The sequence below is a fragment of the Miniopterus schreibersii genome (genome assembly GCF_964146895.1).
Source record: "Miniopterus schreibersii genome assembly, chromosome: 4".
Taxonomy (NCBI): domain Eukaryota; kingdom Metazoa; phylum Chordata; class Mammalia; order Chiroptera; family Miniopteridae; genus Miniopterus; species Miniopterus schreibersii.
The window spans coordinates 99,803,875-99,828,759 of NC_138105.1; the positions used below are offsets into that span (position 1 = coordinate 99,803,875).

General features: G+C 63.4%; 2 protein-coding genes across 4 annotated transcripts in view; one reads left to right on the forward strand and one right to left on the reverse strand.

Moving 5' to 3' along the window:
* RADIL (Rap associating with DIL domain) overlaps nucleotides 1–11,565 on the forward strand; it is a 46,950-nt gene extending 35,385 nt beyond the window's left edge. The window contains exons 7-15 of one of the 3 annotated variants that reach the window (XM_081136707.1): nucleotides 2,050–2,162; nucleotides 2,513–2,750; nucleotides 3,546–3,718; nucleotides 7,351–7,501; nucleotides 8,571–8,761; nucleotides 8,910–9,255; nucleotides 10,249–10,388; nucleotides 10,761–10,900; nucleotides 11,272–11,565. In XM_081136707.1, coding sequence (XP_080992833.1) covers nucleotides 2,050–2,162; nucleotides 2,513–2,750; nucleotides 3,546–3,718; nucleotides 7,351–7,501; nucleotides 8,571–8,761; nucleotides 8,910–9,255; nucleotides 10,249–10,388; nucleotides 10,761–10,900; nucleotides 11,272–11,377 — 1,598 coding nt within the window. In that variant the 3' untranslated portion in view covers nucleotides 11,378–11,565. The remainder of the gene's footprint in view (nucleotides 1–2,049; nucleotides 2,163–2,512; nucleotides 2,751–3,545; nucleotides 3,719–7,350; nucleotides 7,502–8,570; nucleotides 8,762–8,909; nucleotides 9,256–10,248; nucleotides 10,389–10,760; nucleotides 10,901–11,271) is intronic. The other 2 variants (XM_081136708.1, XM_081136709.1) reach the window with 2 other exon arrangements.
* A 2,037-nt stretch (nucleotides 11,566–13,602) lies between these two features.
* Nucleotides 13,603–24,357, reverse strand: AP5Z1 (adaptor related protein complex 5 subunit zeta 1). Its single transcript, XM_081136431.1, has 17 exons — nucleotides 24,285–24,357; nucleotides 20,808–20,945; nucleotides 20,408–20,594; nucleotides 19,827–19,971; nucleotides 19,489–19,601; nucleotides 18,920–19,088; nucleotides 18,476–18,607; nucleotides 18,114–18,151; nucleotides 17,869–18,031; nucleotides 17,261–17,439; nucleotides 16,500–16,642; nucleotides 16,165–16,305; nucleotides 15,494–15,605; nucleotides 15,077–15,174; nucleotides 14,705–14,837; nucleotides 14,422–14,636; nucleotides 13,603–14,143 (listed from the first exon to the last, which is right to left on the reverse strand). The coding sequence occupies exons 1-17, from the start codon at nucleotides 24,323–24,325 to the stop codon at nucleotides 13,873–13,875; spliced, it is 2,418 nt and encodes an 805-aa protein (XP_080992557.1). The 5' UTR covers nucleotides 24,326–24,357; the 3' UTR covers nucleotides 13,603–13,872.
* Between the last annotated feature and the right edge of the window lie 528 nt (nucleotides 24,358–24,885).

Here is a 24,885-nt window from a genome sequence, read left to right on the forward strand (position 1 = left end):
GAGGAAAGAACCTGAAAAAACAGCTTACTGGCCTGCAGCCTCTGCCCCTTGTTCCCCCTGGTCGGACACCGTGGGAGGTGTCAGAACTCCCAGCGCAGGGCCACTGCCCTCTCTCTCCACGAGGCCTGCGCCTGAAGCCGACCTGTTTTCCGGCTCCCTTGCATGTGACGGGCACACCTGCCCTGCCCAAGTCTGCCCAGCCAGGGCCTCTCCCCTCCAGCCTGCCCTGTCCTCCCCTTGAGGCCTCTTATCACCTCCCTCTCCAAGCGTGGCAGTCTCCTCGGAGGCCTCTAGCTACCCAGGACCAATGTCGCAGGCACTGCAGCGGGACCTGCATGGGGGGGCTCCTCTGGACTCTGCCTTGGCCAGCGAGAGTCTGGACCTGTGGCCCGTTCTAAGTGCATGTTGTCCTGCGAGATGTCAGGAGGTTGGGCATGCTCTCGAGGAACCCCACTGATTCTGGCTCCAGCAGAGAGTCAGCTGGGAGCCTCCCCCTCCCCATGACTCTTAGGCACAGTGTTCATGGGACAGTTGCCTTATCAAGAGGCATGGACAGGGACACCTTCGCTGCAGGTGAGGTCCTGCCCTGAGGGCCCTGTCTGCCTTCCAGGACAGCCTGGTGTGCGTGCTGAACTGAGAGTGGCACACGGTGGGCCAGAGGACCCCTCCAGCGAGCCCCTCTCGGCCCCCGACATCCTGCCCCTGCACTGCACCCTCCGCCGGCACCACGCAGCTGGGTGAACCCACTGCGCAGGGACCGGCGTCTGGATGGTTTTCCTGGGAAAGCTGCTTGTGGGTGATGGTCACTGGTCGTTTAGCTGCTGTCTCGGTCTTAGGAGGAAGTTATTTTTGGTGGGGGAGCCCGGATGTCATGCAGCCCGGTGGATGCTGGGAGGGGGTCCCGCCTCTGTGAACCCTGGGACCACGCCGGCTGGCAGGAAAGCCTCAGCAGGATCTGAGCGGCCTGGAGACAATATCCCATGCAGTGCAGGCGCTGGAGAGCTCAGAGGAAAAATAACGTCAACCAGAGGGTGAAGGGAAGGTTAGGGCCGGCGCTCGGACTCCTGACCTCCCACAGGAAGTATCTGTGGGAAGATCTAAAAGCAGAGATGTCCCGTCCTGAGCTGGAAAAGTCGCCTTTCATTCCCCAAAGAATCTTTGTGTGTGAAGCTCTTATCCAGGAGACCTCGTTCACGTAGGCCGGTGAAGATTAGCCCGGCTAAGGGGGGTGTTTCACCCATTCACAATCCTCCTGTAAGTCTTTGAGACTCTGCCTGGTACCTGTAGATTGGGGGGTCCTCGGGTACCCACACGGGTGGCCTCCATCCTGGGCCTTGGGAGCCAGCACGGGAGGAAGGGAGGGGGGCTGCAGGCTACCTCCTGACACTGAGCAGGACACCGTTCCGCTGCGGTGAGAGGGCTGCAGCTGGGTTTCTCCGCCACGTCCCCCCTGGCTCAAGGCTGTGACATGGCTGGTCTGCGTGTGTTCCGGGCAGCCGTGGCGCCGGCCTCGGGTGTTTCTGTGGCCTGGAGCCTCTGGAAGAAGGGAGCACTGCAGCTGGCAGCCACTTAAGAGCCTCTTGTTCCCCCAGACCTGGGGCCCCTCACGCAGCCTGGTGAGGCTGCAGGGAGCATCCAGACCCTGTCAGGGTCCCAAACGAGACCCCAAAGGCCAGGCTCTGGGGAGGGGTCAGGTGGTTTCTGGGGAGTGAGCTGTCTGTGGGCTGAGGGGCAGGAGCCCGAGCTCGAAGGGGAAGTGCCATGAACAGCAAGACAGGGACGGCCACATGTCCAGATGTGGGCGGGGCGAGGCCTCCGATGCCTCGCACACCATTTCCTCTCTGCTGTCCAGCAGCAGGGCAGCAGGTCTGTGCTCCTGGGAGGCCTACCTGAGTGCTGGGAGCGATTCTTGGCCCTGGCAGACCCAGCACCGCCCTCCAACCCCGAGCAGAGCTTCCAGGACAGTGGGGACCATGCTGCACGTCCATCAGGGAGACTGGTGTCTTCATCTGCTGTCCCCTCCTTAACCTGTGCTGCTGTGTCCTGCAGGCTCAAAGGAGTCCCTGTTCTCCAGTGCGCTCTCGGCCAGCGAGGAGGCCATGGCGGAGCTGGAGGAGGTCATCCTGTACGCCTTCCAGCAGTGCGTGTACTACATCTCCAAGGTGTGCCCCATCCTCCTGGCTCTGGGGGGCTCAGGGACCTGGAAGGAGCCGCACGCTTTTCCCCCAATCACCTGCTATTTGAGGATTTTGAGCTCTACGGGGAGCCCCTCCTCACCCAAACCCTCCCCCTCTCCTCCCTCAAGACACTCAGGGTGTCTGCGGACCCTTTGCTGGATCCCCTTTGTGTCTCCTGGTGTCAGTGTCACCTGCACCTCTCACAGAAGCTTGTGCTGAGCCTCCACACTCCCAGGCAGCTCTTGTAGGAAACTGGTGTGTGCACTGTCACTCCCCCACACTGAGGCCTGTGCCCCAGGCTCTGCCAACCACTGGTGTCTTCCTCTGGCCCCCAGTCCCTGTATGTCTGCCTCCCGGCCCTCCTGGAATGCCCCCCTTTCCACACGGAGCCCCGGGAGAGCTGGTGCCCGGCCTCCCAGCTGCCAGAGGAGCTGCGCCGTGTCGTGTCCGTCTACCAGGCCGCCCTGGACCTCCTGCAGCAGTGCCAGGTGCACCCCGAGATCGCCTCCCAGGTGCTGGCCTACCTCTTCTTCTTCTCAAGCACTCTGCTCTTCAACCAGCTGCTGGACAAGGGTGAGGGGATGGGCGGGGGCTGGACCACTTTCCTGCAGGAAACATAAGCGTCCTCCCTGGAGGCGGGCTGAACCCTTGAGACGGCTCCCAGGGCGCTGGGCCGCAGTCTGGGCCTTCTGACCCTGGGGGCGGGTGCCACAGGGTTCTGCAGGTGGAAGCTCAGGGAGCAGGAAATGTCACAGAGTCCCTGTGGGGGCAGGAGCTCCATCAGTGTCTGTGCAGGGCCCCTCAAGCCTTTCCTGGTCCCCTTTGTCTCCAGCAGTCCCATAGCCCCTGTGAGAGAGGAGGGAAGGCTCAGAGATGTGATGTGACTTTTGACTCCATCTCCCTGCCACCCAAAGTCCTCACTGCAGACATTCCTCTGTTGCCCTGCTCAGGGCCTCAGGGGTGCTGCTGGGCACAGGGACATGAACCCAGGGATGAGCCCCCAGCACATGGGTGTCACCACTGTGGACTTCCCAGGCTGAGTTGGGGTCTGCAGGGCAGGATTGGGGTGGGAGCAAGGGGGCTTGGCTGTAGACTTGCACCATGTCCTTTTGCACTTGGGACTCAGTGGCTGTCATAGCCCCTCCCTGCTGTCTTTACCCCCACCTCCCATGCCCACCCCACCCCCTCCAGAGAGGGGCCCACAGCAGGTTCATGCCTTAGGTCGATGTAAGGTCTCACGTCTATCCTCTGAGGCCGGGGGGGGGGGGGGGGGAGGGCACAGGGACGGGACCAGCGGGCGCCTGGCTCTCTGGGGGAGGATGGGCAACATAGGCCTCACCCACCCACCCGCCCCCACTCCCTCCCCAGGCCCCTCTCTGAGTTGCTTCCACTGGCCCAGAGGCGTGCAGGCCTGTGCCCGCCTGCAGCAGCTCCTGGAGTGGACCAGGAGCGCTGGCTTTGGGGAGGCTGGGGAGCACTTCTTCCGGAAGCTTTCCTGCACACTCAACCTGCTGGCCACGCCCCGCGCCCAGCTCATCCAGGTACGTGGTGCAGAGTGTTCGAGGGGCAGCAGGTCAGTGGGGATGGGACGGGGACTGTGTGCTGTCGCTCCTGAGTCACCAGCCTACAGACCAGGCAGAGGTGGTGGACGTGCTTCTGGGCCTCAGAGAACTTGCAGAGTTGTTTCCATTCCACAGCTGTTCCCACCTGTAGGCAGGAAAAAGGCCCCAAAATGTCAGTGTCTAGACCTTGATCCCCAACTGACTTTGTGACCCCACATGGCATGGGGGCACTGCAGAGGTGACTGAAGCTCAGGACTCTGAGATGGGAGATGGCCCTGGGTTAGCCCCTGGGCTCAGTTTAATCACACAGGTCCTTCCAGTGGAAGATGCTCAGAGATGGGATGGAAGGGAAACGAGGGACTCGACCCACTGTTGCTGGCTCTGAGAATGGAGGAATGGCCATGGGCCAAGGACTGCAGTGGCCGCCTAGGGCTGGGAACAGCCTCAGCCGAAGGCCAGCACAGGAATGGTGACCTCGGCCCTACACCCGCAGGGCACTGCATTCTGACAACCAGGATGAACTAGGAGACGGACCCTGCCCTGGAGCCTCCGGAAGGGACACAGCCCTGCCAGCACCTGGATCTGAGGCCATGTGACCCCACAGCTGTAAGAGGGCACATTCCTGCTGCTCTGACTGCTGTGTTGTGGTCATCTGTTACAACAGCAACAGGAAACTAATACATCCCCTCCCCCTCCTCCCTCTCCAGCTGCCTGACACAGTCGTCATAGATAATCAATGAAACCAGACCAGTGCTGTCCCCTTCTGCCTAGCATAAACCCCAAACATGCCCCAGGAATAAGGGCATCTGGAGGGAAATGTTTGAACCAAGTCAGTAATGTGGCTACTTCGCCATCTCCAGGCAAAGCTCTGAGCTGACTCCAGCATAGCCAGGGTGGCATGATATTCATGAGGGGACAGTGGACATTTCAGTTTGGTATTAAAAAACGGAGCAATACACCTCTACCCAAGGGAACAAGACCCAGAAAACCTCCTGTGTGCATCCGTCACTATTGTTATTAGTAATGGTGTAGCTGCTGCCTACTGAGCACCTGGGAAGTGTGGACGGCTGAGACCAACACATAGTCATCTGTTTAAAGGCACCAGAAAGCTCCTGAAGCAACGGGGACTGGGGTAGCAGATCTACAGAGGGAGAACCACAAAGCTGTTCTGCTGCTGCTTTTCCTCTGTGGACATTTGTCTCATCTGGAAGCAGGATCTGTGTGAGACTGAAAGTCCAGCCTTCCTCCAGATCGGGCCAGGGCTGGGGAATAGAGACCGGAACAGCTTTGGCCATCTTACAGGCTAGGGAGACAAATGTAAGATACTCAAGGAGCCTGAAGTGCTTGGTGGTTTTCCCCTTATGACATCTGACAAAATTCTGAAGCTCCAGGGCCTGGGATGGGAAAGGCTTTAAGCAGAAACTCTGAAATGCAGAGTGGAATTGGTGGTAGTTTGACCTCCACTGGGTCAAGGTGGTCAGTGAAAATGAAGATGCACATACCAATCTCATGGGTGCAGTTAAAGCAGTGCTAACAGGCAAAATAATAGCTTTAAAATGTATCTGTTAGAAAACAGGGAAGGCTGAAAATGATGATTGTGAAGCAGGAGAAAGAAAAGGAAGTCAAACCCAAAGCAGGAAGGAAATAACAGGGCGTCAGAATCAGTGACATGCAGATGGACACATAATGGAAAAGAGCAAAAAGCCAAGAGCAGCGTGATGGGTAGGGTGGTACACTCGTCACCAGGAGGTAGCTGCGGCACAGCCCCGAGCAGGCACCTGCCACCGCTGCAGGCAACCCGCCAAATGCGGAACACGAGGTTGGGTGGGAGAATCGGGCCCCGAGGAGCACGTGCTGTGGCTCCCACGGTACAGGCTTCAAGACCCTATAGGACAGCCTGCCCTGCCGAAGCGGCCACTACCGACCTGCCGGCACGATGGGCTCACAGTGCTGCTGTGCTCCTGGTCTGGGCCGGTGCGGGCACGTGTGCTTGGTGAGCAGCCACTGAGCTGCGCGCTGCAGTTCACCTGCTTTCAGTGTTTGCTCTTCTTCAGTACGGAAGGCACAGGAAAGGCAGCAGCAGCAGGTTCTCCCGTCCCCCCGTGTTCCCTTCCTATACCACCGGCTGGGTTGTCTACTCTGGCAGAAGGCTCTTTATTTCTGGGACATTTAAAATGAAGATCTCTAGGCTGGGGAGACCCGGATCTGCTCCTGAAAAGGGCCTTCCTTGTGGCAAGCACCTACTGTGTGCTGGGCCCAGCCTGCCCACTGTCACTCAGCCTATGCCCTCTGAACGGGAGGTGGCCGGCTCTGCGGGCCTGGTGGTCAGGGATAACACGGGGAGGTTGGAGGCTGCCGACACGGGTGACCTGAGTGGGCCTGGATGGCCGAGCCTGCGCTCTGGCCGGGCATCGCCAGGCAGACGTCAGCACCCACTCCACCACAGGTGTGACCCGGGGACCGGGGCAACGAGGTTGGAGCAGACAGGTCAGGGGTGGCAGACTTTTCGATGTACACATTTTAGGCTCTGCGGCACAGACGTCTCAGTCCAAAACCATTAGTAGTATTTTTAAGCCCTTTAAAAATGTGAAAACCATTTTCAGCTTGAGGGCTGTACAAAACCAGGCCAAACCGTCCAGGGAGAAGAAACTTCAAAAAGCCACTTGTATCCTCATAAAGATAAGACATAAGACACAGTGTCCGTAAAACTAAGAGTGACAGGGTTCTAAGACTAACAACAAAAAGGAGTCCTCAGAATTAAAACTGCAGCAGCAGGGCTGGAAGACAGAGCCAGGAAATCGCCCGGAAAGTAGAAAGCCAATGAATCGGAAACGAGAGGGCGCTCGGGCCCACTGGGTGACCTCTCAGCACCACCAGCCTGGAGGAACCACAGCGTGAGAGGAGGCATGGACTCTAGGAGCTCAAATCATCAGGAACCCCCTCCAGGCAAACAGTGCTGTCCTGAGCTCGGGTGGGGGTGGGCGTAGGTATGGGTGTTAGCCAGAGGACAGCCCCAGGTCCGCCCTTGTGCCTCCCCACATTGCCTGAGGACACTGATCATCCCTTCAGCGTAGACACTTGATAGCCACACCCAGGCCTCTTGATGTTGGCAATAAAATCAAGCGAGAGAGGAGCAGAGAGGGGAAGAAAGACAAATTAAAGGACCAATGAACGAGGCCCAGTGTCCAAACAGCAGGAGTCCAGAAAGCCGAGAAAACAGTTGCCAGGGAGTAAACACACCAGGACAGCCCCAACCCACAGCCCCAGGTTTCTACACTGAAAGAGCAACCAGCGGATAAAAAGCCCAGCAGCCGGAGCAGCTTCGCACCGGGCCCAGCACGTGGCCCCAGCATCCGGAGCCGGAACAGCGGGCAGAGAAACCCGCGAGCTTTGGAGAGGAGTGAAAACAAGACACACCCAGTCACCTCCTGTGACCCCCACACTGACCTCACCGTCCCACATGGACATGGGGGCCTTGTGCTGGTTTGTGACAAGTGGTTGGGAGCCCTGGCCTTCTACCCCTTCCCCCAGAGAGCCCAGAAGGTGGACCGTCCCTGGGGATGGCCATGCCATCCGGGGGCCGTAACCATGAGCACCTTCTTGTCACTTAGATGAGCTGGGCAAGCCTGCAGGCCGAGTTCCCTGCCCTGAGCCCTGCGCAGCTGCACCGGCTCCTGACTCAGTACCAGCTGGCCTCGGCCATGGGCCCCATGAGCGCCTGGGAGCCGGGCGCCCAGGACCGCCCTGACGCCTTCAAGTCAGGTGAGCTGCTGGGGGCAGGGGAGCCTCCTGCGGGCCTTCCCTGGAGGAGCCTGCAGAGCACCTGGTACCTCCGCCCTGGGCTGCCTTCCTCCCTGGGTGCCCTGCCCTGTCCCCCACCTGCGGACATACAGTTGGGGCGTCAAGGAGCCCACAGTCCATGGCCAAGTTGTAAGTTCTGGGCTTGGGTCAAATGCATCCCTGCCCCTCCTGGAACCTGAGAATGGGTCTCACCCAGAACACAGCCCACCAGGGAAAGAGCAGCCAGCATGCTGGGTGCCACTGTGCTATCCACGGGAACATTCCTGAGCACCCGTGCTGTGTGTGCTCACACACGCACACACACCACACATGTTCACACATCCCCCACACGTGTTCACAGAGTACATGTGCTCACACACACCCCACGCACATATGTTCACACAGCACACATGTTCACACACACATACCATATGCATGGGCATGGACGCATGTGTATTTCCTACAGGTCACACGTGCCCCTCTTCATTAGCACTGTGTGTGATACAGGGGCGGAGGCTAGAGGAGGTAGAGGGCTCGGAACAGTAGGGCTCAGACACCCCAGCCCTGCTCACCTGGCGGCGGGGCTTGGATGCAGACGAGTTTGCCTCCCCGTTTCCGGTTCACTGCCCTGTGCTGGGATCAGAGCCCGCCGCTGGCGGGAGGGGCTCATGTTCAAGCGCAGGGACCAACATGCAGACAGCGCCGCTCCCAGGGGCACGGGGCTGCATGGGCCGGGGAGGCCGGGAGGAGCCGGCGTCAGCGCAGGGCTGCAGACTTGTGGGCTGAGCAGCTCAGCTCCTGGAGGGAGCCGGTGGGGTGCAGGCAGGGCCTGGGGGTGCAGCCAGTGCTCCAGAGGGTGGGGCCTTGTCCTTCACCCTGGGTGGTCACTGGGATCCAGAGGGACCAGAGCGCCATTTGGGCTGGTTACCCTGGTCTGGGCCCCTCCCCACTGTCCTTGGCAGGTCAGCCTGCTCGATCCCTGGTCCCCAGTGTCAGGAGGGGCGGGCGGCCTCTTCTGGCCCGTGGTCAGGCAGCCCACTCCCGCCCGCAGAGGACGTCCTGGAGTCCTATGAGAACCCCCCGCCCATCGTTCTGCCGAGCGAGGGCTTCCAGGTGGACTTGGAGGCGGACTGCCCGGACGACAGCATCTACCAGCACCTTCTCTACCTGCGCCACTTCCTGTGGGGCCTGCGCAGCAAGTCCAGCCCCAGCGATGGGACCCCCCAGCCCCAGGGCCTCAAGGTACTGCCGGTGGCTCCGGCTTTGACAGTAGGGGGGATGCAGGGACAGCTGTTGGCCCTGGGGAAGAAGCAGTAGGGAGACCTGGGGCCCCCTTGGTTTCTGCCCGGACAGGAGTTGGGTGCCTGAGTTCGCTCTCTCTCTCCTCCAGGGCCCGCACCACCCCACCCCTGAGGGGCACCCCGAGGGCCAGAGCTGCCCCCTGGCTCCCAGAGCCCCCAGCAGGGGAGCCCGTGAAGGCGGCCCAGTGCACCCTCTTCCTTCGGCTGGGGCTCCCCGGGCACAGGGTCCTCCAGGAGGGCAGCAGGGCCGTGGGAACCGCAAGGCCCCCCAGGCTGGATCCCTGCACACAGACTCCTCCTGCCTGCTCACGCCTCCCAGCACCCCACTCGAGCCCACTGGCCCTGACTGGCCCAACCCTGGCGGCCCCTGCGGGAAAGCGCTTCTGGAAGGAAGGAGGAATGGACCAGGTGGCTCCCCAGGGGCAACTCCAGAAGGTGAGACCTGTCCCTAGTTCACACCTGCATGGAGTTCACAGCCCCAGGTCCTGCTGGCACCTGGGCAGGTCCCTTTGGGTCATTCCCCCCTCAGGGTTCTGGTGGCATGTGTGTCCCGGGCTTTTATTTCCTGCCCATGAATGCCCGCGGCCCAGATGCCAGGAAGGCTCCAGGGCAGCAGGGCAGCTGGGCCACACGCAACCTCCCGGGGGACAAGGGGTGCTCCTCTGCAGGGGGTCGGGGAGGGACCACTTGGTGACATGCATCAGCCTCAGAAATGTGAGGGTCAGGGATCGGGTCGGGAGGATGGGAGGGCAGAGGGCAGGGAGTGTGTGTGCACAGATGTGGGTGCGGCTGGCAGGCTGCGAGGGCAGCCCTGACCCGAGTCCTCAGTGCTCCTGCAGTTTAGAGTTTGTCCTGAGGGCAGAGGTCACCTGGGCTGTGCCTGAGGCCTGTCACCTGGGGGGTGAAGGGAATAGGCGGGCACAACTGACCTGGTAGAGAAAGCATGGGACCCTCAAGGTGGGGAGTGGCGGCTTTAAAGGTGAGAAGAACCCCATCTCTGGAGGAGGGCAAGCTCCCTAGAGGCCTTGTGCTGGGCTGGGGGCCGGAGCCTTCCATCGGCAGGGTCAGACACTCGGGAGGGACAGTCAGTCACCACTGAGCGGTGCGACTGGGTAGGGAGGGGGGTTTAGAAGGTTCTGTGGATGGGGAGGGTTGGCGAGGGGGAGACAGGTATGAGCCTCAGCAGAGCCCTGTATAGCCCTCTGGTAACAGCTAGTCTCTGAGAGGCTGGTGTCCAGGGGCAGCCACAGGGGGACCAGGTGCCCCTTCCAGGCACACAGGGTGTCGCCCACATAGGCCCCGAGCTCCATTACCCCACTGGAGGTCTGGGGCTTGCTGCTCACCATCTTCCTGAACGGGCATCTCGCTGGAGCTCTGGTCTCGGGACAGCAGCATGCCCCTCACCTGCCCCTTTTCTTGTCCCCCCAGGAGACTGCGTGGCCCCTGAGGACGAGCTTCCTCCAGCCCCCTCCAGCCGCAGCTCCAGCACCGATGACTTCTGCTATGTGTTCCTGGTGGAGCTGGAGCGAGGCCCCTCCGGGCTGGGGATGGGCCTGATCGATGGGATGGTGAGTGGCCCCTGGGCTCCTCTGTCCCTTGAGCGGCGGGGTCCTATTTACCTAAGACAGGCCACAGCTGCCGAACCTGCTGAGGGGGCCCAGCCCACGCCAAGGGACCAGGGACTTGGCAGGGGCATCTCGGTGGGATGTGAGAGAAGGGAAAGGGCCTGTGCAGGAGCCACCTTCCCAGCCTCTGTTCTCAGACCTTGGGTGTCTGTCCTGGGCCTGAGGACAGTGGTGGTGGCCAGTGCTGTGCTGCGGACACACTGGTGACCTGGGCGAGGTTGGCCTCTCCATTGAGGCTGGAGCTGAGGTGGCCATTGCTGGGGCTACCATCCTGTTGGGGTCCACGGAGCCCTGAGGCCTCTGCGTCCCCTACAGCACACGCCCCTGGGCACCCCCGGCCTCTACATTCAGACCCTGCTCCCGGGCAGCCCTGCAGCGGCTGACGGCCGGCTGTCGCTGGGAGACCGCATCCTGGAGGTGAACGGCAGCAGCCTGATGGGCGTCGGCTACCTGAGGTACCCCCCAAGCAGACACACCTGGCCTGGGCGGTGAAGCCATCGGGGAGCCCAGGGCCTGGGCCACCTGCACAATGAGACCCGCTCACTCTGCTCCTGTCATTACCCCACTTTAGAGATGAAGTGGAGGCAGGGCCCCCAGCCCAGCTCTGTGGCCGCCTCCCACCCTTTCCTCCCCTCCTCCCACCTGCCAGCCACGGGCCACAGGGCTCAAGCCTCTCAGGGTGGGGAGGGCAGCAGACACTGCCCATGGCCAGGCCCTCACCCGGCCCCTGCCCTGGGACTCCTGGGGTGGAGGCTTGGGGCCCCTCCGGGAGGCGCGCCCACCCTCCCCAGGAGCTAGAGACATCCTCGCCCCCTCTGGGTTCCAGAGCCGTGGACCTGATCCGACATGGGGGGAAGAAGATGCGGTTCCTCGTTGCCAAGTCTGACGTGGAAACAGCCAAGAAGATCCGCTTCCGCTCGCCCCCTCCCTAGGGGCCTGGGAAGCCACACGCTGATCCTGAGCGAGCTGGGGCGCCCCACCCTGTGGATAATGTACATCTTAGTGTATATTTTATTTATATGACAGATAACACTAAGTTGTGATGTTTGTTACAGAGCTTTTATGTTTGAAGATTTTAACGGAGACGTATAGATTCAATAAACTATCTTTCATATCTTGGAGCGTTGTGGTGAGTGGTCAGGGTGGGTGCCATGCTGGGCTCCCCTAGGGCCCAGGGGCTGCTGGGAGGGCCCAAAGGACCCAGTCCCCTGCCTGCCAGCAAGGGAGAGACCCTGGGAGGACGCGGGGGCACTGATGGCAGAATGGTTTTAACTAACCGCCCTACCCAGAAACAAGGAGCAGCAAGAACACGCTGGGCAGCCAGTCAGTGTGCAGGTTGCTCCTGGAAATCAGAGGCTCAGCACCGTCCCCAGAAAGGGTGGAGGACCCCCAGAAGGTTAGAGTGAGCCCTGACCCACCCTGGCCCCCGGGCCCCTGCTAGGGCTCAGGCCCCTCCTGGTCCCCTCTCTGGCCCCTGAAGCCGCGCTTGACCCTAACACCAGGCCTAGTCCGCAGCCCGCCGGCGCCCACCTGTCACTGCGCTCCCGGCGGGAGGCTCCCGCTCCAGCGCGGACCGCGGGGCGGCGGCTCAGGCCTCGGGTCGGCACGAGCAGGTGGCCGGGGGAGGGGGACCCCCAGCCTTGGCCCCCCCGGCCCCCGGCGGGCGCGGCAGAGCACAGGCGGCTGCGGGCCGCGTTGGGCCCCAGGACCCCGCCCGAGGCCGGCCTCCCACCCCCAGTTCCCGAAGCCGGGTCCGTGTTTAAAGCGTCATTTTAAACGTAGGACCCGCCGAGCCCCAGGCCCCCGAGCCCCAGGCCCCCCGAGCCCCAGGCCCCCCGAGCCCCAGGGCCCCGAGCCCCAGGGCCCCCGAGCCCCAGGCCCCCCGAGCCCCAGGCCCCCGAGCCCCAGGCCCCCCGAGCCCCAGGCCCCCCGAGCCCCAGGGCCCCGAGCCCCAGGGCCCCGAGCCCCAGGGCCCCCGAGCCCCAGGCCCCCCGAGCCCCAGGCCCCCGAGCCCCAGGCCCCCCGAGCCCCAGGGCCCCCGAGCCCCAGGCCCCCCGAGCCCCAGGGCCCCCGAGCCCCAGGGCCCCCGAGCCCCAGGCCCCCCGAGCCCCAGGCCCCCGAGCCCCAGGCCCCCCGAGCCCCAGGCCCCCGAGCCCCAGGCTGCTCCGCGAGGGCGCCACAGAGGCGGGGCCGGCCTCAGGCCCGCGGGACAGCCGGTCTCGGGCGCCCGCAGTGGGCACACAGCTGCGACCCCACAGAGCTGCGGGGCGAACGGGGCCACGGAACCCCTGCTGAACACGCCCTCCACCCCGGTGCAGGGTGGGGGTGCGCTGGGGAGGGCGCGGGCGGGGCCCCCCGTCCTGGGGGAGTCGGGGTCCCTGGCGCGCCCGCCCACCAGCGCCGCTCGCGTGATGGGGACGCGTCCAGGCCGCCCCGAGGCCGCCTGTCCTTAGGGCGCCCGAAGAGGGGCCACCGCCGGGCGGGCTGCGGGGCCGGGCGGGCTGCGGGGCGGGGCCGCGGCCTGGGGCTCGCGGAGCAGCAGCGCCACCTGGCGGCCCGGGGCCGACCTACAGGCGGGAAGCGCGGAGCAGGGGCGTCTCGTCCCCCGCTTGGGATGATCCCAGCGCGATCCGGGGCTGACTGAGTGAAGCTCCCGGGGCGGGTGTCCGGGTCACCGGGGCCCCTGGCTCGGTGGCTGCCCTCCGTCCTAATGGCAGGAGGCTGCCAGCCAGCCAAGGCGCTGGCACCTGCAGCCCCCCGCAGAGGCGGGGAGCCCAGCCGGGCTTCTCAGTCACTCAGGGGCGCGGGAGGTGCAGTGAAGGGCATGGACCAGACGCGCCGCCCCTGGCAGGTGTCACCTGCGGGAGGGTCACCGGCTTCCCGCCTGTGGTATATCCACGAGCTGACTCCGGGAACACCCACGACACAGGCTGAGCTGGTTCGCCTCAGACACACTGGGGCCGAGGGGGAAGGAGCGGCCCAGGTGTCCTGCCCGGCAGGCAAGGGTCCCTTCCGTCGCAGGGCCAGCTCTCCCAGCCGCCCGGACAGCACCTGGGCTCGGGGGCAGCTGCGGGGCAGCCGCGGGCCGTCTGCGGCGGTCCCGTTACTGGCCCTCTCCCCGGGGCGGGTGGGGGGAGTGAAGGAACCAGCCCTGACGTGTCCACACGGAAACTTTCAGAGCAGGTTTATTTTGGCTGAATCTGTCCTTGTAGCTCCAATCCAGCCCCAAAGGGCCCAGGGCCACAAATCAGGGCTGTTGCACCGCAGAGCTCAACACGATCACGAGACGGTTTAGGGACACAAGCATCCACAGGGCGAGCCCATGGCAGCCTGACCAGCACCAAGGGACCAGGACCCACTAGGCCTCCTGGTCTCCTCTCCGACCAGTAAAACTCTGGCTCGGCCCTAAGGCCAGGCTCGCTGTCCCTCACCCGGGCAGGAGGCCCGCCTCCTTCTCCACCAGCCGGCTGACTGTGCGCAGGGCCAGCGGCAGGGCCGTGTTGGTGTCGCGGTGATAGCGGGGCTCGGACACCTCCAAGCTGGGCGTGAGCACAAACTGGGCCACACTGGGCATCTTCAGCAGGTTCAGCAGCTCGGTGGCCCGCACGCCTATGGCGCCTGCAACCTCCTGACGGTGCAGGGGGCCCACGGCCGGGCCCTGGGCCAATGTCCTCATCTTGGACAGGAACAGACCGACCCTGGGGATGCAGAGGCCTGTCAGTCTGCTGCAGACGCAGCCCTCGCGTGGAAAGGGCTTCTGTGGAGGGGGCCCAGTCACCCGAGGCTCCCAGCCAGTGGGGCTTCGGCCTGGAGAAGTGAGGTGGCAGAGCCCACACAGTCTACACCACCTGTATGTGGCCAGAACCCCTGGGCGCTGATGCTGTGACCCGGCCTCTGGGACTGGGATGCCCCCAAAGCCACTTTCCTATCCCCACAGGGAGCTGGCAGGTTCCCTCTTCCCACCCCTAACCTGTACCTGGGGATCAGGTCTTGGCTCCGGGAGGCCAGCTTAGTCAGTGTGGACATAAGTGCAGTGATGAGCTGTGGGGGACACTTGGGAAGGGTGGCTGAGGGGCGGGACTGGGTGACCTCGAACAGCAGGGCCTCCAGGGCTTCGAAGAACTTGTTAATCTGGTCCACGGTGCACCGCCGGTCCCAGCTCACCGACAGGTACTCCCCGATGGCCCACACCTACGGGGAGAGCACCTCAGCCCCAGCCAGGCCTGCCGGTGTCGGGGGGGACGGCCACCCGGCCTTACCACGGAGGTGAGCATGCTCCCCCCGCTGCACATGCCGCTCCCGCTGCCCACGAACTCCAGGAGCTCCCTTGCCAGCTCGACCACCAGGGAGGGGTTCCGCTTGCACAGGGCCAGGAACTGGGAGCTCAGCACCCTGTCCAGAGAGGACACAAGGGGGGGTGCTGCAGACTGTGGACCCCAACCCTTGTGGACCCCAACCCACAGCCCCACCCGGACGAGAGCCAGGAGGTGGACGGGAAAGACAGTCCAGGTGGAGGGAGACAGCTCCAGCCTCTAAAGGAACCTCTTGCCCACTGGTGGGGAGGCTGGGCCAGCTCTGTCCTCGGTCCACAGAGTGAAGGGCAAGTGTCAGAGGAACCAGGAGTGACTCACCCATGCACGGCAGCCTCGTACCCGGGGACCTGGTACAGCGAGTCACCTCTCTCCAGGAACAGCTGTGCCAGCTGGATGGTCAGGGCCCCGTCAGCAAACTGGGGTCAAGAGGGAGAGACAGACTGAGTCCCTCTAGCAAACTGCTGAGCTCTGCTCTGGTCCTGCTCTCTCTGCCGCCTGGGGGCCACTCGTGAGCCCCGTCCTGGGAAGGGGGATGAATGGCCGAGTGAGAGGGATGGGGCCTGGATGGGGCTGGAGCCTTTCCTCTGTGGCTGTCACTGAGGCTCCACAAAGGTCAAGGGCAGGGCCACAGTCCCTGCTCCAGGTGGGCTGGCCCCCTGCTGGGAGGTGAGGTTGGGGCTGGGGGGGGGCCTGGGGTGTGAGGCTGTGGGAATGAGGGCCTGGCAGCAGGCTCACCTGGGTCACCACTGAGAAGAACGCCTGGAGCAGGGTGGGCACTGCCTGGGCACACTGGAGCACCCGGGCGCAGCTGGCCATGGGCTGCAGCAGCTGGTAGAGTGGCGCCAACCTGGGGATACAGGGCACGGCCTGTTGAGCGCCCACCCCCACCCGCCTGGTGCCCAGGGACACACTCTGAACATATGAGCCTGTGTCACCCCATAGGCCAGTGCCTGTGGGAAGCCAGGAGGGTCTGAGGGATCTGAAACTACTCGCAGGCCCTCATCAAAGGAGGTCACCCTGTCACCATGAACATCTCATGCTCCTAAGCCCTGCTCCTGTCATCAGCCTCTCACTCCTCAGGACGGCCTTGCTCCCACGTGACCAGGGAGCTAGTGTAGGGCAGAGTTGAGGAGCCTTGTTGCACTCCTGGATCTCCTCTCCTAGGGGATGCTAAGCCTCAGTTTCTCCACCTGTAAAATGGAGTCACGAGAGTGCCGGCCTCACAGGTTATGCGGACTGGTGTGTGTAACTGACAGAGCCGAGCCCTGGGCGCCGGGCTGGTGCCAGTTGTTAAGGGCAACGGCAGCTGTCTCTCCAGGTCAGGAGGCACTAGGCCCGGGGGTGGGCACCAGGGCCCTGTCCACACAGCCCTGTCCCAGGGGCTTCCCAGCCTGAGGGTCCCCTACCTCTCCGTGGTCCCACTGGCCTTGGTGCGCAGCAGGTGCTGGAGAAGACCCTGGAGCTGCGGGTCCCGGGAGGCCTCCAGGCAGCTGGGTGTCCTGAGGGAGGCGTCCCAGAGGGGCCTCTCAGATGCAGCTGGTGATAATCTGTGAGTGGACAGACCCGAGGGACAAAAGCAAATGTCACTGTGACATCCCAGCACCCTGACCCGGTGAGGAGTCTTGAGGTGACGAGAAAGGGCCTACGGGTCCGGTACCTGGGTGGTGTGCGTGGCAGGGGACCGCAGGAGGGGAGGGGCAGGGAACGGCAAGGACAGGCAGGCACGCAGGAGCAGGCTCACCTGAGCTGCAGGTCCAAGGCCGCGGTCAGACATGGCAGGTCCAGCAGCAAGTGCAGCATCTCCACGGCCGTGCCCGCGTCCACCAGTGACGAGAGGAGCGCCACGAACTCGGAGACCAGGGGCGGGCTGTTCCAGGCCAGGAGCTGCAGGGACAGGCAGGGCAGCTCAGCAGGGGGCTGTCAGCTGCCCAGAGGGGGCCATCAGGTCGTGCCCTGGTCACTGCTGTTGGGCAAGGTGTCTGCACTGGGCCCCAGGCCTCTGAAAATACTCCCTACAATGTTTTCTTCTTTCTTTTTGCTTCCGCATTCACTTTTGTGTCAACAATTAAATCACTTCCCATGCGTCACTGTTGCCGTTTCTCTGATTAAAGGACTAACCCTCCAAAGATTTTGAAAATGCTACTTGGTGACTGCCAGTCACAGGAAACACATCAACAGGCAACGGCACCAAAGAGCTGGAGACTCAGGCGAGGCTGCCAGGGTGGATGCTGCACTCTGGGCAGATGATCTGAGGACTAAACCGAGTCAGGCCTCCCAAGGGACCAGCCCAAGGCTGCCTGACGGTGAAGCTGCTTATCTGTGATGCACGGACCCCTGGGCTGCCCCATGCTTGTATTCCAGGCCACCTGCCCTGAGGCCCCGGAGTGACTGCCCTGTGGTCACAGACAGGCCAGGACTGGCCCCAAGGTCCCACGATGGAGGGGAGAGCTGGGGGACGCATAACACCCAGCCCCCACTTCGACCCAGGGATGAGGAGCGTGCCTTAAAGAGATTGGGGAAGCTGGATTTGAGGATGCCGAGGCTCCTGCCGAACAGGGGAAGGTTGTCCCTGCAGAACTGCGTGAACTCGAAGGCCAGCATCGGGCTGTGGAAGTGCTCGGAGGGGACCCTGGTGAACAGGTGCTGGCAGACGGCCTCTGAGTCCACGGCGGCCGCCTCCCCTGAAAGCATAGCCCATTACTGTGCCTGTCCTCGTCGTGAGGACACCTGCTCCTGGTCCGGGCCCCTCAGGGTCTCGGGCCAGTTTCCACGGCCATACGCGTCTCCGGGACACCAGGGGCTCTGACACTCCGTCTCACACGAGAAACACAGCCAAGCTGTGTCCAGCTTCCCGCACGGCTGTGGCCACAGGCCACCCTCTGAGGGACAGGAAGCTGATGAACTCTGGTGGCAAAGCGAGTTCTAAGAGTGACATGAAGTTGGTAACATTTTAACTCACTACATAAATCCCTTTTAAAACTGCCACATCTGGTGCCAACCACAGCAAAGCGATGCCCCTACAGGTGAAGGGGGGAGCGTGGGGAAGAGGAGCAAGATCGCTGAGTCCCTCCAGCCCCGTGAGCCCCGCACCGTGTGGCACCCAGGCTCACCGTGGTTCAAGAAGAACTGGGCGACGGGCAGGAGCGCCCGCACGCAGGCAGGGTCCCCGCACAGCCGGGCCTGCAGGGCCTTCAGGCAGGAGAGGGTGCGGTACAGGAAGGAGGGGTCCTGCCGGCAGAGCACGTCCAGCACCAGCACGGCCTCCACCAGGCACTGCGGGACGGATGCCGGGGCCGCGTTCAGAGGGAGGGGAGCCCCGGCCGCCAGAGGGCTTCCCAGCCCCCCAGGCACTTACGGCTTTCTGCAGGTCTGCGTCCCCCTTCCTCAGGGCTCCTGGGGGAAGGAGAAAGGCGACTGGTCTCTGCACCGGCATCGAGCAGCCAAACAGGAGGCACACTGTCCTGGGAGCTCGGGGACCGGGCAGTGGGCACCCACGAGGGGAGGAGGCACGAGACAGGGCTCGGCCCGGAGCAGTGCCCAGGGGAGGCGTGACTGAGGCTGGGCACGCAGCCTGGGGAGGCTGGGGACGGTTCTGTCCAGTGCCGAGCTTCCCGGGGCTTATGCCTGGAAACAAAAGGCCTCAGGAACGAAGCTGTGGGGCCCCGGTGTCCTGTGAGCGCCCGGCATGGCCTCACGGGCAGGGACGGCCGGACTCACGCCGGTTGCTCTGCTCGACGAGGCGCTGGCAGTACTCGAAGGCTTTCTCCCGCAGGCGCTCCTGGGGCGGCAGCAGGCGGCCGGCGGCGGCCAGCACGGGCGGGGCGGAGCCCTCCTGCTCCGACGTGTCATCTGCAGGGCCGGACGGCGATGCTCAGGGGACAGGGTCCAGAGGGTGCCAGGAGGGCTGCCACAGCAGCCACCGCGGGCCGGGCGCCCAGGGCCACTGTCACCACGCAGCTGCCCGCCGACCACCGGGCACCTCGGCGCAGTGAGGTTTCTGCCCCGTGAGCCCAGGCCGAGCCGCTCACTGGTACGCGGGGGGCTCCGGGAGGACGCCCGCCCCGCCGGCCCCGAGCGATCGCTCTACGCTGACCCGCCCGCTGGTGCCGACGAGGCTCGGCCCTGGTGGACAGTTATCTCCCAGGGGCACGGGGGTCTCACCTGCGTCCGGGGTGCCGGGGCCCCCGGGGCCGCTGAGCAGCAGCCAGGCCCGCAGCATGGAGAAGGCCTGCACGTTCAGCCATTGGTCCTCCGTGAAGCGCTGGCCCGTGGACAGCACCGTGAAGAAATCTGTGGCCACGGCCCCGTCCACCTCAGTGACAGGACCCGGCTATGGGAGGCAAAGGGGAACAGGTGGCGCTGGGGCAGGGTAGGGCGGGGGCTGAGGCTGGACACGCCACGGGCTCATCCACCCTCACCTTCAAGAACTGGGGGCACCCCCCCTCTGCAAGAGGCACAAATGCGGGCACTGGAGTCAGACAAGCGACCCTCACCAGCAGGGTCAGGGCCTCCCCAGATGCTCAGAGCGTCATGGGCTGGGGGACTGGGACCCTCTGTGACCCAAAGCTCTCCCCCAACTCCCCGCCGCATGGAGACGGGAAAGAAGGGTCATTCTGGAACCCGGGCAGGTGGGAGGACAGGAAGAGTCAATGGGACCCTGCAGGCAAGGCTGGCCGGGGTGGCCCAGGGACACCGAGGGACAGCATCTCTGAGAGTCCCTCCAGTCTCACCTGCCGGGCCCTGGGTGTAGAGAAGAAGCCTCCAGAGGAATGGGCAGGCCCCTGCTGGACGCTGGCGTAGCGCAGCCAGTCCACCAGCCTCTTGCTGAGCAGGTTGGTCTGTTCTACAGAGGGGCGAGGACAGTGCTGGGGGAGACCAGGAAACCCCACAGGCTCAGGCTGCATGGGCACTGCCAGGCCTTTCCGGAGAACCAGCAGCTCTTGACAGCGTCCCAGGCTCTTGGGCCTCCCGATGGCCACTCAGCCGCAGCAACCTTTGCCCTCCCTCCCTCCCTCCCCGGGGGGCTCATCTCTGTTCTGCAACAGGGGCCCCAGCCTGGGGGGGGTACCTTCATGGAAGGTGCCTGGGGCGAGACTGGTGACCTTAGACACGACTGGGAGGAGGGGCCTCAGACTGGGCCCCTCGGGCTGTCGGCTCTCGAGGACTTTGAAGACACACTGGCCCACATTTCTGACCTCCTGCTTTCTGTCGCCCTGCAGATCAAACACAGGTGGACACGAGGGGCTACCCCATCAAGTGCCAGAGCGATAGGTCATTTGGACACCTGGAGAGGGAACTGTCCATGCCGCAGGCTGCCACTCTGTTAGCATCATTCATGCCACGACGCCACCTTATGGTCGTATAGGGATGCCACCACTGCAGCCAGGCCCGGCGGCCTGGACTGGCCTTCACAGCGTCCTGGCTGTGTTCCCAGGAGCCTGGGGAAAGGGGGGGGGAGGGAGGGCAGGCGTTTCTGCTCCTTCTAGAGCATCTGAGCCCGGCTCCCTCGAGGCAGCCCTACTCACAGGTGGACAGGGAACCTGAGCTGAGCCCACCCACATGGGGACCACACACCGGCTGCTGCTTCTCCCGGGGCCCCAGGGCCACCAAGGGCAGAGTGGTCACCCTGGGTGGCAGCAGTCATGTTACCTGGGCCAGGAGCACAGAGGCCACCAGGCTCAGCTGCCGTGTGCTCTGGACATGGTCACAGGACAGGCTCAGGCTGTCACAGGGCGACATCTCTCTCAGGATGGCAGCACAGAGCAGCTGCAGTGGCTCGGGGCACATGGGCCGGCAAAGGGTGGTCTGCAGCAGGTCCACACAGGTCTTCTCCAGCCTGTGACAGCCAGACCACAGCAGGCATTGGCATGTCACACCACTGCAAGGGCACCCGGCTCCCAGAGCTCCCTCAGACCCCAGAGAGGTGGCGCGGGTCCCTTGGGCAGGTAGATAGAACTTCACAGTTGAGCCCCTTCAGCACTGGTTCACGTGGACAGACTCAACCGCCAAGGTGCGTGCCCACCTGCCAGGGCCCAGAGTGCCCACTCACTTCCTGGCATACTTCGTGGCTGAGATGATCAGGAAGAGCCTGCGCAGCGCGTCGACGGCATCGGGCCCCCAGGCCTCCTTCTGCAGCAGCGAGCTGACCCGGGAACAGAACCTCCGCAGCTCCTCGTCCTGGATCTCCCTAAAGCAAGCAGAGCTGTCAGCAAGCTCGTGTCGAGGCCTCGTGGCGGGACCCAGACGCTGGGCCGAGCTGCGACCGAACGACCCCCGGACGCAGGGAGGAGAGAGAGACCTGGATGTCCGGGAAGAAGGAAGTGCCACCATCCACATGGCCCTCCTGACAAACTGTCCTCTCTCCCGGACTCAGCAGTCCATGGGCCACTCTGTCCCCTGCTGGACAGGGCTGTCGGGGACACCATCGCCCCCATTTACGAAGACAACACACCTTACTAGCAGAGACTCCACACAACCCGATTCTGTTCTTCCAGGAGCAGAAGAACCAAGACCAACTGAGTTCAGGGAGATCAAATAAGTTGCTTTTCAACAGGTTCCTTCACTGAGCCTTTACCTTCGGGAATAAGCGTTAAGTCTGGCATGTTAACGGGCGGGTACTGGGATACACTGTAAGGCGAGCCTGTTGGAGCTCCTCACGCCAGTACTTTTCCTGCTTACTAATTAAAAATAGGTATGTATTGAGCAAGTAAGGTACTGCACAGTCTCAACATGGAAACCTGTCTGTAGGTGTCTATTCCAGTCCCAAAAGCAAGAAAAAGTAACATGCCAACAAGTCAGTGTTAGAACTTCCGGGGGCTCTCAGCGCAGTGCCCTCCCCAAGCCATGGCTGAAGTCCTCTCGATCCACTTTGGACTGACCAGATGTCTGAGCTCAGGAGCCTCGAGCTGAGAGACAGGGTGTCCCCAGCCTCTGAGGCTGACAAGGTTTGACAGACACCTGCAGGTGGGGCCCTAGCGCAGGTCCTTGTACCCCGTTCTTCCTGAAGGCCGGCAGACAAGTCCCCACGGATTCCCCTCCACTCGCCTCCCCCCACGTGCTCCCTCCAGGGGCCTGGTACAGGTCTGTTCTAACCGGGGTAGCGAGAATGAGGGAGACACTACTGGACTGCTTCGCAATGATAATGGAGAATCTTTCCCAGGAGGGTGCCACTCCTCATGCCACATTAATCTCTCCCAATAGTCTCTGAATCACAGGATTCCTTCTAAAAGGCCAGCCTGCTCAAACCCTCCCACAGCTCCCCAAACTCCTCCAGACGCCAACACGGCTTACAAGGCCCGGGCCCCGCCTTACTTCTCAGGAGCCATCAAGGCCGTTTCTCTTGCTCCTGACCCTCTACCCGAAGCACTTACGCTGAGCTTTTGGCCTCCCCTGACCTTGCTGCATCCCCCGCATCCCTCCCCATCTGAATCTCATTTTCTTTACCTCTTAAGAGATATTTCAGATAACTTTCCCACCCTTGCTTTCCACCTCTGAAAAATCTGCAAAACTAAAATTCACTCAGAATCCAAACTCCCAAACCTCAGCAATACAAAGTGCTACCAAACTCCCACAAACTTAATTAAAGTAAAATCTAGAATGAAAGCCAGTAAGACCGAACTTACAGTTATTAACTTTCCCCAAGTCCTGGCCAAGAGAAACTGTTTAACTCATACATTTTACTTATGAATATTTAAGTATCTGCTACCCTCAAGCCAACCACCCACCCAAGACAGAGACAGAATTCAAATAGTGAGGGCCAGCCCTGGCTGGCGTGGCTTCAGGGCTGGAGCACCAGAGGGTCGCGAGTTCGATTCCCGGTCAAGGACACGTACCTCGGTTGCAGGACCACGCCCCTTCTCCCACCTCCCTTCCACTCTCTCTAAAAAAAAAATCAATGGAAAAAACATCCTCGGGTGAGGCTTCACAAAAATAAGTAAGTAAATAAATAGTGAGGGCTGTTCCTTCTGCCTTTTGTTCCACAAACTTATGACCTTAAGTAGAAAGTGAGAGGGGAGAGGAAACCCAGTCGCCGTCTGAGTGGGTCTCGATTCTCACGTGTCTGTCGGCAAGACCTCTGGGGTGAGCGTGGCACACGCAGAGAGAAATGCTAGTGCGGACGAAAAGGGGCCACGTGCTAACCTGATGAACGCAGAGAAGGCCTGCGTGGCGGCCTTGCAAACGCAGACACCTAAAGTAACCACAAAAGACGGCCTGAAATCAAAGCTTTTTTAACTAAAAAGCAGTTTATGGTGGGCAGTCATATCCTAGGCTGGTATCTTCCCTGACAAAAGTCAGTCTTGACCTTAATTGAGCCTGTCTGTCGTCTTTTCGCATCTACAACAACATATTGTTGGAAAGTCAAAATAATTTACCTTTTCCCAGACCCCTCAAAGCACAGGCACTGCTCTGCAGAAACCACAGGTCCCCTTGTTATCATGTGAACTGTTGACTGTTAACCACCCTGCACCCACCTAAGTAAAAGAGGCGTGCCTATCATCCTTTTCCTTCCTACCCAGCCCCAGAGGTGCCCCACCTTGCTTTCCCCGCCTCCCTCAGGTACCCCCAGTGGACTTCAGGGAGCCCACTTCCGCCTCCTTCTTTGACTGTAATGCATGAAACAGGGCGCAAACCTGCCCTTCCCCGGGGCACCGTCTCAACCCGGTGAGGTTCTACTTCCTGGCAGGGCGCCCACGATTTGGCTCAAACAAACTCACAGATATTCTTCACGGGTTTGAATGTTTCTCACGTTGACTCTGGTGTTTAAACATGATGTTTCCGTTTGGCACAGCCCTGCACTCAGGAGGGGGACCAGGTGCTGCAGCGAGAACGCTGCACTCAGCTGTGGGAACGTGTCCCGCGCTGAAGGACAGGCTCTGCTGGGCTCACGGGTCACGGAGCTGCCCCCCCGGGGAGCTGCCCGCGGGCCAAGGCTGCTGCCCGCGGGCCAGGGCTGCTGCCCGCGGGGGTCCGACCCTCCTCGGCCTTCGGCGCCCCGCCTGCGTCCAGCTCCCCGCTGGGATCGCGGCGGCCTCGGCCACCCGCGTCTTTCCCACCAGGGCCCAGCTCAGAACCCAGCTTTCTTCCTTTTTACAGTCGGCCGCGGGCTTGCGGTCCAGCCGCACTTTCTGCTTCCGAGCGAGGCGCGTGGTCAGCTGTCCGGCGCCGGGCGAGGGGGGACCGACTGGTCAGCGGGGCCAGCTGGTCCCAGCTCGGGGCCGGGGGGGGGGGGTCCCCAGCAGCCAGTGCACCCCAGGAGCCTTCTTCCTAAGCGACGAGTCCACGGCTCCCCACGGGCCTCGGCGGCCCCTCGGGGCGGGGCTGGGCGCACGGGGCTCGCCAGGGCCCCCCCGCACCGCGGCGGCTCTGCGGCCCGGCCGGGGCTTCGGGCTCCTGACCGGGGGCCAGCGGGTCACCCCCGCAGCTCCGGCCCCGCGCGCGCCGGCCGGTTCCCCGCCGCGCCCCGCGCCCCGCTTGCACTCGTCCCGCAGGACCCCGCCCGGCCCCCGGCCCCCGGGGAGACCCGCACCTGGCCTGGCGGAGCAGGCCCTCCGCGCCCGCCGACAGCATCCCGCCCGGCTTCCGGGCGGCGTCACGTGCCGCGTCACGTGGCCGGGCGGCCAATGGGCTCTGGCGGAGCTTCGCGGGGCGGGGCCTCCACGCGGGCCGAGGGACCCGGTTGGCTCCTCGGCGCCTTCGGGGGGCGGGGCCCCCGGAGCCTCAGCCCCGGCCCCCGGGCACCCCGGCCTCGGGACGGCCCGCGGGGCTCCCGGCGGCGCGCCCGGGCGCAGGGCCTCCGGGTGGGGCAGCCGCTCCGGCCGCAGCCCCGCAGCCCCGCAGCCCCGCAGCCCCGCAGCCCCGCAGCCCCGCAGGGGGAGCCCGCGGAGGACACGGGGGGGTCACGGGGGGGCGCCGACGGGCGGCGGCCGGGGCTGCGGGCGGCCGTGCGGAGGGCAGGCGCCGAGGCGGCAGCAGGTCCCCGGCCCCCAGGCGCCTCGCGCGGCCCCGGGGCGGGAGGGCGGGCGGTCCGGGGCCCCCACCCAGCGACAGGCCGGGGCCGGGCGGGGCCGCGTGTCTGGCTCCGGGGACCGCGGCCGCCCGCCCGCCCGAGCCCCGCAGGGACGCGGGGC

Coding starts and splice junctions, on each gene's coding strand:
- AP5Z1 (XM_081136431.1), bottom strand. CDS start 24,325: ATGCTGTCGGCGGGCGCGGAGGGCCTGCTCCGCCAGGCCAG. Junction 20,946..24,284: donor GGCCTGCTCCGCCAGGCCAG/GTGCGGGTCTCC, acceptor TGCTTGCTTTAG/GGAGATCCAGGACGAGGAGC. Junction 19,972..20,407: donor CCTCTGTGCTCCTGGCCCAG/GTAACATGACTG, acceptor TTTGATCTGCAG/GGCGACAGAAAGCAGGAGGT.